The 18,212-nt window shown below is 48.1% G+C and overlaps 1 protein-coding gene across 1 annotated transcript in view; it reads right to left on the bottom strand.

Annotated features, from left to right (window-relative positions):
- Positions 1 to 4,685: 4,685 nt before the first annotated feature.
- The window catches only part of LOC119979616 (phospholysine phosphohistidine inorganic pyrophosphate phosphatase), a 164,696-nt gene continuing 151,169 nt past the window's right edge, over positions 4,686 to 18,212 (bottom strand). Inside the window, exon 7 of the mRNA XM_038822104.1 lies at positions 4,686 to 5,447. Within this exon, the coding sequence (XP_038678032.1) occupies positions 5,354 to 5,447 (94 nt within the window). The 3' untranslated portion in view covers positions 4,686 to 5,353. The remainder of the gene's footprint in view (positions 5,448 to 18,212) is intronic.

Genomic DNA, 18,212 nt, shown 5'->3' with positions numbered 1-18,212 from the left:
CCGAGCAATGATCACCCTACTCAAACCCACGTATCCACCCTATACCCGTAACCCAACAACCCCCCCCCCCCCCCCCCCCCCCCCCCCCCCCCCCTTAACCTTACTTTTTTTTAGGACACTACGGGCAATTTAGCATGGCCAATCCACCTAACCCGCACATCTTTGGACTGTGGGAGGAAACCAGAGCACCCGGAGGAAACCCACGCACACACGGGGAGGACGTGCAGACTCCGCACAGACAGTGACCCAGCCGGGAATCGAACCTGGGACCCTGGAGCTGTGAAGCATTTATGCTAACCACCATGCTACCGTGCTGCCCCTAGATTGTTGTTTAACTTTTTCCGGAATAGTGGCCTGTAGAGTCAAAAGACATCTGAACTCCATTCCCACAGCCCATTTAGCTTCACATGTGTGCGATTCCTGCAGTCCAAACCCGACCAGATTTAACAGCAAGCAAGTTTCGAACTGCAGTTTTTCTTACGTTGCGTTCCATCTTTTCTAAAAACCGTCAGCCTCGGCGGCTGTGCTTCGCCCAATGTGTGTCCGGTCCCGAGAATCTTTCTCCACTCTAAACGCCATCTCCGCTGTTAATGTCGATGATTTTTTTCTTCAGCACTTTTGTTTTCTTGCCTCAATCGCCATCGCCAGTTTTCTCTTTTCTGGCATCTCTTGAGTTTCAACAAAGAGAAAAGGTAAGGAGGTGCCACACTCTTGGATTCTTACAATGAGGTTTTATTTGGGATGTTGCTAATACAAGATGGAGAACTGAACCCCGTTCAAAACACTCTGCTGAAGTCACTACAGTTCATATGAAGTTCCCCCAGCAAGGCTGTATTCTCTGATGCATGACAATAACATGAAAAAGAATATAGCAATATGTAGGAGTGGTACACAATTACCACACATTTGCAAATACATAGTTAGCTTGCCGATAATACGACTTGCCTGCTGGCTTCTTCCCGTGGTAAACTCCCTATTACCCACCTAAAATCTTTCTCCACTTTGTCAAGATGGGAAACTTGCAGGTTTAGAAAGAGTGGATTACAATCATGCCGTTGTTCAGTCTCTTAGAGCAGACCACCCGAAGCACTCCGAAATTAGTGACCATTGGAACCAACAAATTATCAGTGAAAGGTGTATGAATATCTGAACAGTGGTCATAAGTTTGGAGCTCCATTTGATGGTTGTTCAACGTTGGTCCTCCAATACACTTATCATGTGATTTTTACCTCAGCTAAATATTGCTAGAACTCAAACATGAATGATAAGAATGCATGTGACTTGGATAACTCAAGGCTCACAACTTTAGAAGTGTTGTGAAAAAGAGTGGTACCTTTTAGATAACAGGAGTCATAGATTTTCTTAAGGAAGCTGTAGTTAGCTGTGGATACAGGGAGCGAGTTGTGCAAAAGCCCAAACGTAATATACTTATTAGAATTTCCTGATGTCTCAGCTGCAAGGTAAAATAATTAAATTTCTCTCAGTACTTTTCCACCAAAGATTTTTCTAATAAATTTATTCTTCTATAGATTTTCAAACAATAACTATAAGTAGTACAATTATCCTATACATTGCCAACCAGGTCAGCAAAACACTATCAGTGGCTGGGCAGGCCATATCATCTGCATGCTTGACACGAAACAAGCACTCTACTCAGTGCTTCAACAAGACAAGCGAACCCCAGCGGGCAGAAAAAACACTTCAAGGACACCCTCAGTACCTAGCACTGTTGCTTCACAGCGCCAGGGTCCCAGGTTCGAGTCCCTGCTGGGTCACTGTCTGTGCGGAGTCTGCACGTCCTCCCAGTGTCTGCGTGGGATTCCTCTGGGTGCTCCAGTTTCCTCCCACAGTCCAAAGATGTGCAGGTTAGGTGGATTGGCCATGCTAAATTGCCTTTAGTGTCCAAAAAGGTTCGGAGGGGTTATTGGGTTACAAGGATAGGGTGGAAGTGAGGGCTTAAGTGGGTCGGTGCAGACTCGATGGGCCGAATGGTCTCCTTCTGCACTGTATGTTCCATGTTCGATTCCCAGCTTGGGTTACTGTCGTGCCGAGTCTGCACGTTCTCCCCGTGTCTGTGTGGGTTTCCTCCGGGTGCTCCGATTTCCTTCCACAAGTCCCGAAAGACATGCTGTTAGGTGAATTGGACATTCGGAATTCTCCCTCAGTGCACCCGAACAGGCGCTGTAGAGTGCCGACTAGGGGCTTTTCACAATAACTTTATTGTAGAACATAGAACAGTACAGCACAGAACAGGCCCTTCGGCCCTCGATGTTGTGCCGAGCAATGATCACCCTACTCAAACCCCAAGTATCCACCCTATACCCGTAACCCAACAACCCCCCCCCTTAACCTTACCCTTTGTGTAGTTAACTACCCTATGTAGTGTTAACATAAATCTACTTTAAATCTAAATCTACGATTAAAGGTTATTAATAAGAATTATTAAAAGTGCAACATCCCCACCAACACTTGGCCCAAGACCGCCTGAGGTGAAGGAAAAGAATCTGAGGAGTTGAACACTTGAAGTTTCATCGCCAAGACCAAGCTAAAGCCAAGCATCAACAGCGAAAGGTGCGCTTGGCAAGCCAGGCACCCCGCCCACCCGCTCCTCCAACCACCGTTGGCCCCACCTGTGACAGAGACTTTAGGTCGTGCTTTGGACTCACCTGAGAACAGATTTTTAGCGTGGAAGCAAGTCATTCTCAACTCTAAGGGACTCCTAAGAAGAAGATCATTTAAGTTCACAAGCATCATGGGGAAGATGAGGTCTTTCCGCTTCAGGCGAGGGAGCAGGAGAGGACAGTGGGCAAGTTGCCATTTAAGGTGGTGGGGGTGAGTTTTAGGTACCTGGGTATTCAGGTGGGAACAACTACACAAGTTGAATCTGGCTCAGCTGGTGGAGCAAACGGGGGGAGAATTTAAAAGATAAGATGTGCTTCCGTTGTCATTGGCGGGGCGGGTGCAGTCTATAAAGATGAGAACCTCCTGATTTTTATCCCCAAGCCCTTTTTCAAGAAGGTTAAGTCATTGATATTGGGATTTGTGTGGGTGGGAAAGGCCCCTCGGATAAAGAAGACATGGTTGGAGCGAGGGCGAGGGAGGGGGGTAGAGGGTTGGCCTTCCCAAATGTAATTATTATCGGGCGGCAAATATAGCCATGGTAAGGAAATGGCTATATGGTAAGGAAATGGGAAGTGGGGGAGGGGTCGGTTTGGGAGCGGATGGAGGCAGCCTCTTGTAAGATGACCAGTTTGGGAGCACTGTTGACAGCACCTCTGCTGTTCTCGCCGGCCAGGTACTCCACAAGCCCGGTGGTAGTGGCAGCCCTGAAGGTGTGGAGACAGTGCCGACAGCACTGGAGGCTTGAAGGAGCCTCGGTTTGGGCCCCGATCTGTGGGAATCACAGCTTTACTCTGGGGGAACTGGATGTGGGTTTTCAGGGTTGGCGGCGGGGGGGAATCGAGATGTTTGCAGATTTGTTCGTGGAGGCTGCTTCCCGAATTTGGAAGAACTGGTGGATGAGTATGAGCTGCCCACTGGAAATGGGTTCAGATAATTACAGATGCCAAACAAAGTGAGGAATTATGAGCCGTCCTTTCTTGATCTGCCGCATCCGGGTTTGCAGGACAAGGTGCTGTCGAAAGTAGAGGTTGGAGAGGGCAAGGTGTCAGAGATATATAAGGAATTGATGGACTGGGAGGGCGATCCGATAGAAGTATTTTTTTTTAAAATTTAGGTGCCCAATTAATTTTTTTGTTTCCAATTAAGGGGCAATTTAGCGTGGCCAATCCACCTACCCTGCACATCTTTGGGTTGTGGGGGCGAAACCCATGCAAACACGGCGAGAATGTGTAAACTCCACACAGATAATGACCTAGAGCTGGGATCGAACTTGGGACCTCGGCGCCATGAGGCAGCAGTGCTAACCACTGCGCCACCCTGCTGCCCCCGATAGGAGTAGTTAAGCGAAGTTGGGAGGTGGAGCTGGAGGGAGATCTGGAGGCTGGTTATGGGAGGAAGCCTTGAGGAGGGTGACTTGGTCCTCATCGTGTGCCAGGCTGAGTCTCATTCCATTTAAGGCAGGCCATAGGACGCATATGACGGTGGCTGGAATGAGTAGGTTCTTTGAGGGGGTGGAGGATAGGTGTGGGCGGTGTGTGGGAGGGCCCGCAAATAATGTTGACATGTTTTTGGGCCTGTGCGAAGTTGCAGGGATTTTGGCGGGGGTTTGCTGACATGATGTCAGGGTGAAGGTGGTTCCGAGTTCAGAATTGGCAGTGTTTGGAGTGTCGGAACACCCAGGAGTCCAGGAGGCGGTAGAGGCCAACTTCTTGGCTTTTGCCTCTCTGGTAGACGGATCTTGTTGGGGTGGAGGGACTCGGAGCCTCTGAGACCAGGGGTATGGGATGGAAGGGTTTGCTCAGAGATGGAAACCATTCACTAACTTCTTCCAGGACAGTTAAGTCAGCGGGGGAGGGGGGTTGGTATTAGAGTTTATTAGAAAAAGTGGAGGCTGGGAGGGCGTACAGTAAGGAGGGCGGGGTGCGGTTGTTGGCTATTTATTGAGTTATGCTGTGCTCTCCTGTTATCTGTTGGTTATCTTTTTCATCCTAGTTGTGGTTTTGTTTGATGATTATTTATAAATGCCTTAATAAACATTTTTAAAAAAAAGTTCACACCGCAAAAAATTTTCAACTTATAGATTTATTTTCTATGTTTAAGCTAACTATATTAAATTAAACAGACATACATCCAAACTGTCCTTAATGCCACTCAATCTAGCACAGGAACACGGGCTTTCTGTATTGAATTTGTCTGGCAAGTTTGCTTTTGAGATTTGTGAGTGACCTCATGTTCTCTGGTCACTAGATTTTAACAAAAGTTGTGGTTCTTTTCCCCGTTATCTATTAACCTTTACAGTCAAAATACTCTAACCAGCTGAGCGCAATCAAACTCAGTTGCAAAGAATTACAGTATAATAGAAATCTTCAAAATAACATTTATATTTTCCATTGTTTGACTTGGCAAATTGGTAATGTTCAGTTCTTGAGAAAAACTTAGTGAAATGGCAAACATTAATGTTGGATTTAAATTATGTTTCTTCAGAGTTTAGCAGTGTGATTTACAGATAACCTAGGTTTATCAGAATCTACATAACTATACATAAGTACATCATTTCGGCAGTAATCCAATATTTACTGCTCAGCAACAATCACCAAATCCTAAAAAGCAATGCTAATTCTTGGGAGGCATGTAATCTCAAGGGTTGCTCTACATCTCAGCAACCAAAGAGCAAATTAATTTGTAAATTGTTTATGACTTCCCATTCTTTGTTCATCCAGTGTTCAAGTTGCTAGTGTAGATGTTCGAGAAGGATTCTGACTGCTTGCGCTAAGTTGTCCACATACCCATCTGCCTTCACTGTTCGGTGTTGTTCATCACAGGGTCTGTAAATAAAGTCACAGGAAAAATAATTCACTTACTGATAGATTGTCCCTTCAAGATTGACTCATTGATCTAAAATGGTTAATTATATATTGGGCCCCCGACTTGGTGTCGGGACAAGGGTGTTGAAACTCACGGTCACGACGCTCGAAAAGTCTCAAGTGATTCAACTGCACCATGCGAGACATTGCAATCTGGATCTTGCCTTCACTGGGTGAGATCCAGATATGCATATTTAAATAATCCATTTGGCTATTTAAATGCGCATTTGCTAGATTCTACCGGCGCCTGGGACCTAACGGCCTTGTCAGGGAGAACTCGCCAGGGCGCCGTTTAGTACTACTCCACACAAATGTGGACCAGGCATAATGTCACCTGGGGGGTCATGGACCTGGGTTGGCGTTCCCGCTGGCACCTGAAGGCCTTGACACTGCCAGTCTGGCACCTTGACACTGCCACTCTGGCACTGCCAAGGGTCGGGGACTGAGGGGGGCTGTGCCCTACAAAAGGGGCGATGTGTGTGCGTGTGCGTGTGGGGGGTGGGGGTTTATGAAGGGCCTCCGCCGCCAGAGAAAACACTGGAATATCCCACCCTGGACTATATGGTAAAATCTTTCTCCCAGACTAGACTAGTGTTGTTTTCAGCCAGCAGCAGAAGCCATGCAGGAGCTGCTCTAAGATGACTCTTCTGATTGTTCCTCTTCCTTCCTCTCTTTCCTGCACAGAACAGGAAAACACCTGCTCCCCAACCAACCATTCTCTTCAGCAACTGAAAGAGATTGGGAACTAAGCAACATGATGAAATCACAAGCACGGCATTAGAGTGCTGCTGCTAAGTGCGCACAGCTAATAAGCACCATCTGCAACATGGAAAAATACAAAAGATGCTGTGATAGCAATGTATTCTTGACATATGCAAAAGTGTGGTGCGACCTGCCTGAGCAAGCTGTTTGATGTGGCGACGTATAAAGGTGAGATAGGGGACAGGGGAAATGAAAGAACACAAACATAATGAGCTTTCAAATGGAGTATCAAGACAGGTGTTTGCTGACGGAAGCAACTGTTGCAGTGAAAAGGCCAATGGTATTTCTTAAAAGTGCACATTTACCATCGCTTTGCAACCTTTCTTTTAGAGAATGTTTGCGAGGTGCTAAAATGTACCAAGTTTCATTCTCCAGTTTTTGAAACCAAAGACGAGCAAAGCACAATTCCACCAATCCATAGTGAATGGGCAGAAAATTGAGCTTTGATTACTGAGCGGAAATATTCGTGAAGACGAATTTAAAAAATCATGGACATTCTGTTATTGTTTATGGAATAAATCCTTAGAAATAAAATTCTACCAACTCCTTTCACTGAATACCACACCCAAGAACTTACAATAATCCAATTTTTTTATATATCACAATCCACACTGAATTTTTCTACAGTAAATACTCATTTCTTTGAGCACACTGCTGACTTAGTGCTGGCGCACTGAAATCACACAAACACGATGAATAAAGAACTGACGGTTTGGGTCAACAACACAAAAAAAAAGCAGCAAGTGACAGTTTCGAGAAAACCAGCCAGATGGTAAAAGAAACCATAAATTGATACTATCTCCGAGCAAATTAAACTCTCTTCATACTTCCTCAAACAGTTAAATCTCAGTTTAACATGAGGTCTTACAAGCAGCACCATCTGTGCACACCATTGCCAAATATCAGATAAGAGCCTGGAATGGATTACGAGTCAGTACCACATTGGAAGAGTTGAGATGACATGGCATGCCTTAAGAAGAGACATCACATCACGTTCATACTAAGTAGTTACACAACCAATGCTGTAGGATGCCCATTTTGCATCACCTTTCACTGTACAATTTCTTGGCCGATAGGGCAGGTGTACAACCAGATTGGTGCAAATAGATGTCATGCCGTTTGTGCAACACCTTGCCACACCTGTATGCGCAGCAGCTGTATTGTTAAGGTACACTTACCTTGCATAATTTTGTTAAATCTAGCCCTTTGTTTCCTGCTTAACAACCGCCATTTTATCCATGCTTATATATTTTATCTTAATCTATTCACCTGAATGTTTACGGCAAATCTCCCATGGCAGACCTTATCAAATACCTGCTGAAATACATTGACAATGAATTCCCTTTCTCTACACATTTAGTCAATTCAAAGAATTCAGATTTGGGAAAGATGATTTGGCTTTAACAACACCACGCTGTCTGTTCTTCACTAAGTTTCTCTAAAATGTTCACGAATTGGACCACGAATTATGAATTCAAAAATGTCTCCACAAATAACATTGGACTAACTGACCTATAATCATCTGATCCATCCTTCCCTCACTTTTGAAGGGTCATTACATTGATTGCCCTCTATTCCTCTCGCTTAATTTGAAAATTTAAGCAGGATTGAAAAATTGAAGTCGCATTTTTTGCCATCTCTTCTTTGACTTCCTTCAAAAGCCCTAATTGTAACATTTACCTCTTTTTTTTGATTTGACTTATTATTGTCACATGTATTAGTATACAGTGAAATGTATTGTTTCTTGTATGCAGTACAAACAATGCATACCGTACATAGGGAGGGAAGGAGAGACTGCAGAATATAACGTTACAGTTATAGTAAGGTGTAGAGAAAAGTCCAACTTAATACAAGGGAGACCCATTCAAAAGTCTGATGGCAGTAGGGAAGAAGCTTGTTCTTGAGTCGGTTGGTACGTGACCTCAAACTTTGGTCTCTTTTTCCTGATGGAAGGAGGTGGAAGAGAGTATGTCCGGGGTGCGTGGGGTCCTTAATTATACTGACTGCCTTTCTGAGGCAGCGGGAATTATAGATAGAGTCAATGGATGGGAGGCTGGTTTGCGTGATGGACTGGGCTACATTCACAACCTTTTGTAGTTTCCTGCGGTATTGGGCAGAGCAGACTTCATACCAAGGTGTGATACAACCAGAAAGAATGCTTTCAATGGCGCATCTATAGAAGTTGGTGAGGGTCAGAGCTGACATGCCACATGAGAAAGTAGAGTCGTTGATGGGCTTTCTTAACTATAGTGTCAGCATGGGGGTACCAGGACAGGCTGTTAGTGATCTGTACTCATAAAAACTTGAAGCTTTCGACCCTTTCTACTTTGTTCCCATTGATGTAGACAGGGGCATGTCCTCCACTACTCTTCCTGAAGTCGAAGACAATCTCCTTCATTTTGTTGACATTGAGGGAGAGATTATTGTCATCGCACCAGTTCACCAGATTCTCTATCTCAGTCCTGTACTCTGTCTCGCCATTACCTCCTCTAGCAGTTGCCCATGCATGTCAGTGCAGTTACTGTCCCCTAGGTTGTCCAATGTTAGAAATCTGCCTAGTAGGGTGTGTCCAGGTAGCTGGGGGAATGTTGAGGTCTTACTGCAGAGGATATTTCTTAGTTGCGTGTTCCGGAGCTCGTTCCCTTTCGCGGGCTAGAGCTTGTCCATTAGTTCCCCCAGGGTCGCTGGTCTGCTATCTAAGTATAGGCCCCCGACTGTCAGTTCCCCTTCATCCTGTCTCTGCCTTTTAAAGGAGGCATCTATTATTTATTGCAGGGGTGAATTTATGGTTTCTGCAGATGGGGTCCATAGTGGGATATTGCACCCAGATTGAGTCCCGAAGTTGATCCCACGTCCTCAACGTGGCTGCCACCACCAGGCTTCTTGAGCATTTGGCTGGGTGAAATGGGAGTGGGGCCGTGGCCAGTGTTCGGAGGGACATCCCCTGTGCAGGAGGGGTCCTCCGTTCTCACCCATTCTACCTCCGGCTCTTTGATCCACCGCTTTATTCTGTCGGCGTTGGCCGTCCAGTGGTAGAATAGGAGGTTTGGAAGGGCCAGGCCCCCCATATTCTTCCTTCTTTGTAGGACGCTTTTATGGATCCTAGGGTTCTTCCCCTCCAGTGCTCCACACAAATCATACAATAATAGAATTTACAGTGCAGAAGGAGTCCATTTGGCCCATCGAGTTTGCACCGGTTCTTGGAAAGAGCACTCTACTTAAGCCCACACCTCCACCATATCCCCACCTAACCTTTATGGACACAAGAGCAATTTATCATGGTCAATCCACCTAAGCTGCACATCTTTGGATTGTGGGAGGTAACCGGAGCACCCGGAGGAAACCCACGCACACAAGGCGCGAACGTGCAGACTCCGCACAGACAGTGACCCAAGCCGGGAATGGAACCTGGGACCCTGGAGCTGTGAAGCAACTGTGCTAACCACTGTGCTACCATGCTGCCGGACAACCTAGGGACAAATGTCATGATTAGTTTGTCTACTTTGGTGAAGAAGGCCTTGGGGATGAAGATCGGGAAGGACCTGAACAGGAAGAGGAATCTTGGTAGCATGTTAATTTTGATTGTGAGCATTCGCCGCGCCAGGGTGAGCGGGAGCGAGTCCCACCTCTCTAGGTTTCTATTTACGTCATTAAAGGGGTACTTAGAAATGAAACAATCTAACTTGAACTTTCGATGAAGGGTTTGAATCACATCTACTGCACAAATACAGCATACGTCACACCTTTCGATGTAAACATTTTGATGAGGAATAGGGGAATAAAAAGTTAAAAGTTCCATTTGGTTAGGGCAGAAAATATGTTCTGGAAACATACAATAAATCTAGAGAGAGAAGAAATTAGAAAGCTCCAAGAAATATAGAAGGAAGGAAAAAGGGAAATTATGAAAACTGAAAGGGAATATTAAAAATGACTGAGACACAATATTAAGAAAACTAGTGGATTTTTATAAGTAAACATGAAGTACAAGGACAAAGAAAGAGAATGCTCCACAAAGACAAAAAGGGGACCACCTTGCACTTGAGTGAAGGAATGACAGATATGTGAGTGTATGACTGTAAATGTACTCAAGGAGAAGCGGTATTGTATAAATGAAAAGTGGAACTAAGACTGGAAAAGTCATTAAGCCTAGCTAGTACAGATTGCAGAGGCAGGAGACAATGGAAGAGCTAACCATACATTCTCCAAAAGTCCTGAGTTAATGGAAAAAGTCTAAATAGCCATGAAAATTCTTTTGGCAGCGGACAGTAGACTTGTTTAGGAGTACAGAATGCCAGAATCTGTCCAAGGGTTTTGAGATATCAAAGACAGATGCTTCAATGTTTAAAGCAGAATTCCAGAGATGGAGAATTGAGAATGGTCATGAACCAGGCCCCGAACTTTTAAAGTTGCGGATAATCTGAGATACTGGGTCAAACGCCTGGTATCAGGCCCTCTACCTTTTTTAAATGATACATGCTATAGACAGGGGAGAGAGGGGCAAACTTAACTTCTTTATCTTCTCACGGCCTGAGGCAGAGGCGTTTTAAATTGTTTTAAAGTAGACTGTGGCGAGTTTCTCCAAACCTTGTTTACGTGGTACAATTGTTTAAGTAACTTGCCACAACCTCTCTTTCTGATAAACTCGGGTTAGTGGATATCACATTCAAACGCGGGGTGGGGCATTGCCGAGTTCGGGCGATGTTTTCAACAGACACACGCAAATGTGGTATGGGGGATAGAAAAGAAGGAATCTTTTTGCAACTGTGGATGCCAACAGTGAAAGGACCTCAGAAATGAATATTCATTCATGTGATTTGCAGAGTCTGGAAAATCAAAGTCTAGGGGGAATTTCCTTTGTGGCAGAGTTGAAGTCAGACGAGTCCCTGGTTGAAGACAGCAGCACGGAAGTTCTTAAAGCGAATGAGGATACAGCTCAATGAAGCTTTGGTACCTAGAATGCCTGATTGATGGTCGGAGGCTTTGAAAATAAAGCAGGGTTTGAGGAGTAGAGAGATAATAGCTGGCTGTTTGATCAACCGGGAACCCTGCTGTTCTTCTTTTCAGGATAGAAATAATCAGTAGACTGATCTGAGATTACACAGAACATAGAACATACAGTGCAGAAGGAGGCCATTCGGCCCATCGAGTCTGCACTGACCCACTTAAGCCCTCACTTCCACCCTACCCCGTAACCCAACAACCCCTCTTAACCTTTTTGGTCACTAAAGGCAATTTATCATGGCCAATCCACCTAACCTGCACGTCTTTGGACTGTGGGAGGAAACCGGAGCACCCGGAGGAAACCCACACAGACATGGGGAGACCGTGCAGACTCCGTACAGACAGTGACCCAGCAGGGAATCGAACCTGGGACCCTGGTGCTGTGAAGCCACAGTGCTATCCACTCATTCAGGTTAAGCAGCGTTTCACTTGCACCTCTTTCAATCTGGTCTACAGCATTCGCTGCCCCCAATGTGGTCTCCTCTATATCGGAGAGACCAGACACAGACTGAGTGATTGTTTTGCTGAGCACCTTCAGTCTGTGCGCATTCAGGACCCTGACCTTCCATTGCTTGTCATTTAACACAAGACCCTGCTCCCATGCCCACATGTCTGTCCTTAGCCTGCTGCAATGTTCCAGTGAAGCTTAACGCAAACTGGAGGAACAACATCTCATCTTCCGGTTAGGCATACTACAGACTTCCAGACTCAACATCGAATTCAACTTCAGATGATCAGATCTACCCCACCTCGACCCATTTGTTTTCATCCCCTTTCATTTGAACTGTCTTTTACCATTTCTTTCTTGTCTTTCTCTATATATATTTAACCCCCCCCACCCCCATCTTATCCACCGTTCCTTACCCTTTATCGCCTTTGCTTCCCCTCCCCCCACATCTACATCTGTCACAGGTTACCCCCTGATGTTAGTTTCTCTGCTGTTTGGCCTTTCACATCTTTTGTTCTCTCTGGGGACTGCCATTAACACTTTTTCCCCTTGGTTCTGTGGCTATTAGCACCCCGTTTCCCTGGGCTTCTGTGGCTATGACTCATCTTTCATTCTTACTCCACAGTATAAATATTTCCCACTTTCTCTGTCTTATAGCTTTGACAAAGGGGCACCTGGACTCCAAACGTTAGCTCTTTCCTCTCCCTACAGATGCTGCCAGACCTGCTGAGATTTTCCAGCATTTTCTCTTTGGTTTCAGATTCCAGCATCCGCAGTAATTTTCTTTTATATAGGATGAGAGTAGAACTCTTTTATTCTTATAACCTCTGTTGGAAGCTTCCAGAATAGTTGGCCAAACTTGCCAGTCACGTAATCTGTAGCAGCCATCTTTTAGTTCAGCAAACGTCCATTTTAAAATAGCAAAGAATAAAGTTCGATGTTCACAGTTTTGATCTATCTTATGTCATTCACTGCCATCCAACCCTGACTGTTGAATGGCAGTGTGACATTTTAATTCTCAGCAAAATATGCCACCATGCTTTGTGTTTGGCTGGATAGAACATTCAAAATTATGTAACCATGGATAAGGAAACCTCAGGTACTCCACCAAACAGCCAGACCTATGAACAGAGCACAGGGAAAACCTACCAGTCATCCGAGACATCAAACTTTTGCTGTAATTGCTCTCCTAGCTTGCTGCATGTGTCACCTGTGTGGTAGTCAACCCCTATAATCTGCCTCTAGGTTGGAAATAGGTTGAAAATAAAAGGGGGAGGGGGAAGGTAATTTTTGTAAGGGCAATCAAGAGTCCAGACCAAATAGGTTGAAACAAACAATTTTACAATTACTATTATACACAGCTCCAGTGGTTCCCGACTGAATCTTCTCTCTAGCCGGTGCCTAAACTGAATGGTTTATATGTGGCACAGTTATACATAGTTTAGAGGTTCCCCCGCCCCCTCAACGGAGGGAGCTTGAGTTCTGCAAGGGCCACGGGGAAGTTAATTGTTCCCACCCCGTAGGCTACTTGTGGGTTGTAACAGTAATATCGTCTTGTTGGGCATCATTTATCAGGCGGCCTGCAACCTTTCTTCCTGTTTTGTGGCTGAAATTTTTAAATGAAAGAGTTGAGGGGTCAAGCCCCCTGGGAGGTACGGGGGAAGGCCAGTTTCTGATCACCCACTGGGGCCAGGTCCAACAACTGCAAAAGAAAACTTTCACTTCTTTATTTCAAACAATGTGAATCTAGCTCTTGGTGCTGAAAGGACAATGTTCTAACCCTCGCTGCCAGTCACCAATATTTGCTTGATCTGTAAAGACTGCACATCAGTCAGATTACAAGCCTGCTCTCTGGGATTCTGAATGTTAGCAGTCCATGCAGAGAAAAGTTTGCTGAGTGAACTCACACTCCTTTATCTTTGTCACCAAAAGAAAGGTTCAGTTTGGGGGAAAGATGTGGGATAGCCATTGCCGAAATGAGAGTTAAATCTGCTACCGTCTGCCCAGGGCGAAGTCACACCTACTGGCTCCCAAATCCTAAGTGCAACGGAACAAAACAGCAATACATCTGAACACAAAGAGCTCATTTGTACAAAGAAATGTCACATATGAGTGAAACAGGAGGACACCACATACAGAGTTGAGATCATAGACACATACACAGCAGTGTGCAGCCTCGGCAGTTCTAGGCACAAGCCAAAATAAGCTTTCTAATGGCTTTCATTCAGTGAAGGATGTCAACTGCATTTCAATTCACTGTGCCGCAGAATTTCATCCCTTTGAAAACGTAACTGTCCAATCAGCCTTTAACTGGATTCACTTTATCTTCTAGGTATTTGTGAAGTATATATTTCAACATACAATGATGCCGTTTTCCATCCTTCCTGACACATTCCATACTGTATAGTTAAGAGAATGGCACAATGCCCAGCTTTGTTCTACAGTGTAAGGTATTTGTGCCTGCAGTCAATCATGGTGTGACATATCTGTTTAAAGATTAAAAGACAGACCAGTCACACCATGATGCTGAGCCTCACAAGAAGTCAAATTAAAATGGACTTGCGCTTTGGGAACTAAGATATCAGATCAATGTAACAGGACAGAACACCAGTCCTTCAAACTTGCCTTTGGGGCTAATGCGCAATAACTGGCTGGAAACTGTTTGGTAAAAAACAAAATTGAAATAGGAGACGGGACTATTGCAGAACAACTCACGTCTGATGCCATATTTCCCTGCTTTAATTGTTAAGAAAGATTGGGGTCGCGATTTTGTGGCTGAGGTGCGCCTGAGCGAGAGCGAAACGTGGCCAGTGGATCCCAGGGGAGGCCTCTCGGGGGTTCCGGGCAACCTTCACGTCTAGTGGGATCTACTCAAGTCCCGTGAAGCTTCAGAATCGGAATCACACCCAAAAGGGGAGTGACCAAACAGTGCGTGCCGAAGTAGGTTTTATACCTACTTAGGCTCGCTTACCTGGGATCTACGGGCCTCCTGGGATCCACTAGCCTCCCGGCTGCAGCCGGGCTCCATTCAGTGCCAGTCCACACAAATGTGGACCAGGCGGAACGGCACCCAGGGGGTCTTCCAGGCCGTCAGATGTCCCTGGGTGGTGCAGGGTGGCTCCTTGGCCCTCCCCCTGGAACACGGGCACCTTGGCACTGCCCAGTTGGCAGAAGCACTGACCAGGTGTCAGGCTTGCAGTGCAAGAGTTCCCGGTGCCACAGCCAAGGGCCAGGGCCTGGCGGCGGCGGTGGCAAGACCCATGGAAGGAGGATGGGTGGGTTTTGAAGGTTTGGGGGGGGGGGGGGGGGGGGGGGATGTGCAGGGCAGGTAAGTAGGGGCCTTTGGAAGGTCAAGGTTCGGGTAATGGCTGGAGGTCCTGGAAGGGGGAGGCCTGTAACGAAGGTGGGGAGGCCTGAAGATGGGGGACCCCTAGGGAATCAATGTGGGTTGTCCTCCATTGGTGGGAGTGAGTAGTGCCCATGTGTGTGTGTGTGTGGGGGGGGGGGCGGGGGGGGTGACATTACTCATAGGTGGGGGACTGTGAGGGACCCACAAGTTCACTTTGCGATTGAGGCACCCTTCCGCATGGTGGTCCGATCCACCCTTCCGCATGGTGGTCCGATCCACCCTTCCGCATGGTGGTCCGATCCACCCTTCCGCATGGTGGTCCGATCCACCCTTCCGCATGGTGGTCCGATCCACCCTTCCGCATGGTGGTCCGATCCACCCTTCCGCATGGTGGTCCGATCCACCCTTCCGCATGGTGGTCCGATCCACCCTTCCGCATGGTGGTCCGATCCACCCTTCCGCATGGTGGTCCGATCCACCCTTCCGCATGGTGGTCCGATCCACCCTTCCGCATGGTGGTCCGATCCACCCTTCCGCATGGTGGTCCAATCTCTGAATTCAGCTCCCCTGTGCTGAAAAAAATGAGGCGTGGGCTAAACCAGTGGGAAACTCACCAGGTTCCAAAAGAGTGACATGAAGGGTTTGATTCTCTGGAAACATTTCTCAGACCTGTCGCGAGCAGGAACTGCCGCGAGCTTCCCGCGCTCGTCCCAGTGAGGCCGGCAACGCTATTCAACGTGAATTGGTCCACTTAACGAGGCCTCACGGGCTTCTCGCTGCAAACGAAGGCTCGCCAGCTGATTCGCCGGGACCGTGCTCACCAGCCCCCCGCTAACAAGGTCGAGCAGCACTTACACTGCACTTGCTCAGCTAACCCCAGCCAGCTTGCAACAATGGCAGCCAGGAGACCGACCCCAAAATTTAGGGACGCAGACCTGGGGAGGCTCCTAGACGCTGTGGGGGCCAGGACGGTCAGCCATAGGGCAACCAATGCTGCCTGCGACGAGATGACGGCCGTTGTGAGCGCCGCGAGTGTGACCAGGACGACTGGCCTCCAGTGCAGGAAAAAGGCCAATGATCTACACCGAGCAGCACGAATGAGTAGATCCAACCCCCCACCCCCCCTCACCCCCCTGCGACCTTTCCAGCCCCACGGGAGCCTCCACCCCCCCCAACTCTCCATGTGACCCTCAACCCTCCCTCCACCCCCTCCACCCACCACCCCTTCCCATCACTGTAAACCACGCATGTGACTAACGATGCCCTCTCTGTGTCTCCTCAGGAAAACCTCTCCTCCAATCGCTGGGAGAGGGCCCAGACTGCTGACGGTGGTGTGCCGGACATCAGAATCCTTATCACCTTCGAGAAGCGTGTCCTGGAGGTGACCGGTGTGGCCGATGACATTGTGGTCACTAATGTGAAGGCTGGCGGATGCCGCAGAGGTGAGGAACCACTCCAGGCTCCACCTGGAGGACCTGTCAAACATGAGTTGCCATTGCCTAAGTGATTGACCCATCCCTCTCACTGACCACAAGTCCATTCTCCCGCAGGACCTCCAGCCGACGGCGCTGACCCATCCCGGGTGGCACCCTCTCCAGCCTCCCAAGAGAACACCTCGGAGGAGAGCTCCGAGGATGCCACCATAATAGTCACTGCACAGTCGTCATCCCCACCCTCCACCAGCGCGGATACACACACCTCGGTGGGAAATACTAGTGGTCAGGCTTCTGGGGCACAATCTGCTGGGCACCACACTGCTGCTGATGGACATCAGGTGGAGACAGGAATCCCCAGGGCGAGGCAGCAGTCGGAGCTCTGCTGCATCCCAGGACCCAGCTGGATCCCAGCCTGATGCTGAGCCTGTGGAACAGGTCATTCCGGAGCTGGTGGAGATGTTAGGGTGTGGCTGGGACATTCAGAGGGTGATGTCAGCATAATTCCAGCAGATCCCATAACCGCTTGGAGTTGTCCCAGAGGCTACGAGCAATGGAGCTGTCGCCGGCAATGCGTGGCACCGAGGCCAACACTGCTAGTCCAGATGATGCAGGAGCAGCCGGGGCTCGAACCAGCTACCCCTCTGTCCCAAGGTGAACCCCAGGGCCCTATGTGCACTGAGCGGGAGGAGGGGGCGGCAGGTGCCAACCCAGACGCTAATAGGGAATTGGCAATCCTAGTAAAATGAGCACTTCACACAACCCAAGTGGATTCCCATGGGTGGGTACACTGAGCGGGAAGAGGGGGCGGCAGGTGCCAACCCAGACCGGTCCCATGGAGTGGCGATGGTGGCCACCAGCTCCCCCAAGTTCCACCCCTCTGATGATGCCACATTTCGCAGCCAGCACACAGGACAGCGTGGCACGTCTGTTTATGTGCCGCTGACAAGTGATCCGGGGCCTTTCAGCCACAGGGCCCCCGGGGATGCCTCCAGGAATTGAAGGCCAGGGGTTGATGTACATCCTGGGGATACATCTAGGCGTAGTGGTAGAGCTAGGAGGGTGAAGCACATTGAGGATCATTGAGAGGACTGGGGAGGGGGAATTGTAAAACACAATCAACATCTTTTTGCACAACTAATATGACGTCTCTGCCACTTTCTTCCTCAATGCGGGCTGACCTCCGAACCCTTGGCCCGTCTCTCTAGGCACCTCCCCCTCCCTGTGGCACTCACCCAACCTCCGGCCGTGGACATGTCCTCGGAGCTGTGACCCATCCCCTGGGTGTTCGGGCTGCTGTGTGTGTGGTGCTCTCTCCCGCAGTGTTCACGCAGTGTCTATGCATCAAGGTGTGATTGGGATACTAGGCAATGACTCCCACATGCTATATGGCCCACCCACGGGAATCCACTTGGGTTGTGTGAAGTGTTCACTTTATTATGATTGCCAATTCCCTATTAGTGATCGCCTTCAGCTACAAGGCCAGAGGCCTCGGCAGTCGGTGGTGGTTATGGATGGTCGGTGGGGCAGATGGGCAGGGCCAGGGGTTGTCCCAGAACAGGTACACACGATCCAGGGGTTGGCACGGTGGTGTCGTGTGTGGTTGCCCCCTCCAGCCCTCCCCCTTCCCCCAGCCTCGCATGGCGGCCCACCCCTGTGGATGGTCCACTGCCGGGCTCTTTGCCTGACAGCAAAGAAGGCTACACTCTTCCTCAGCTCCCCACAGAAGCCCT

This window comes from Scyliorhinus canicula, chromosome 16, assembly GCF_902713615.1.
Source record: "Scyliorhinus canicula chromosome 16, sScyCan1.1, whole genome shotgun sequence".
Taxonomy (NCBI): Eukaryota; Metazoa; Chordata; class Chondrichthyes; order Carcharhiniformes; family Scyliorhinidae; genus Scyliorhinus; species Scyliorhinus canicula.
The sequence above is the reverse complement of the archived record's forward strand: the minus strand, read 5'-3'. Positions and strand labels throughout refer to the sequence as shown.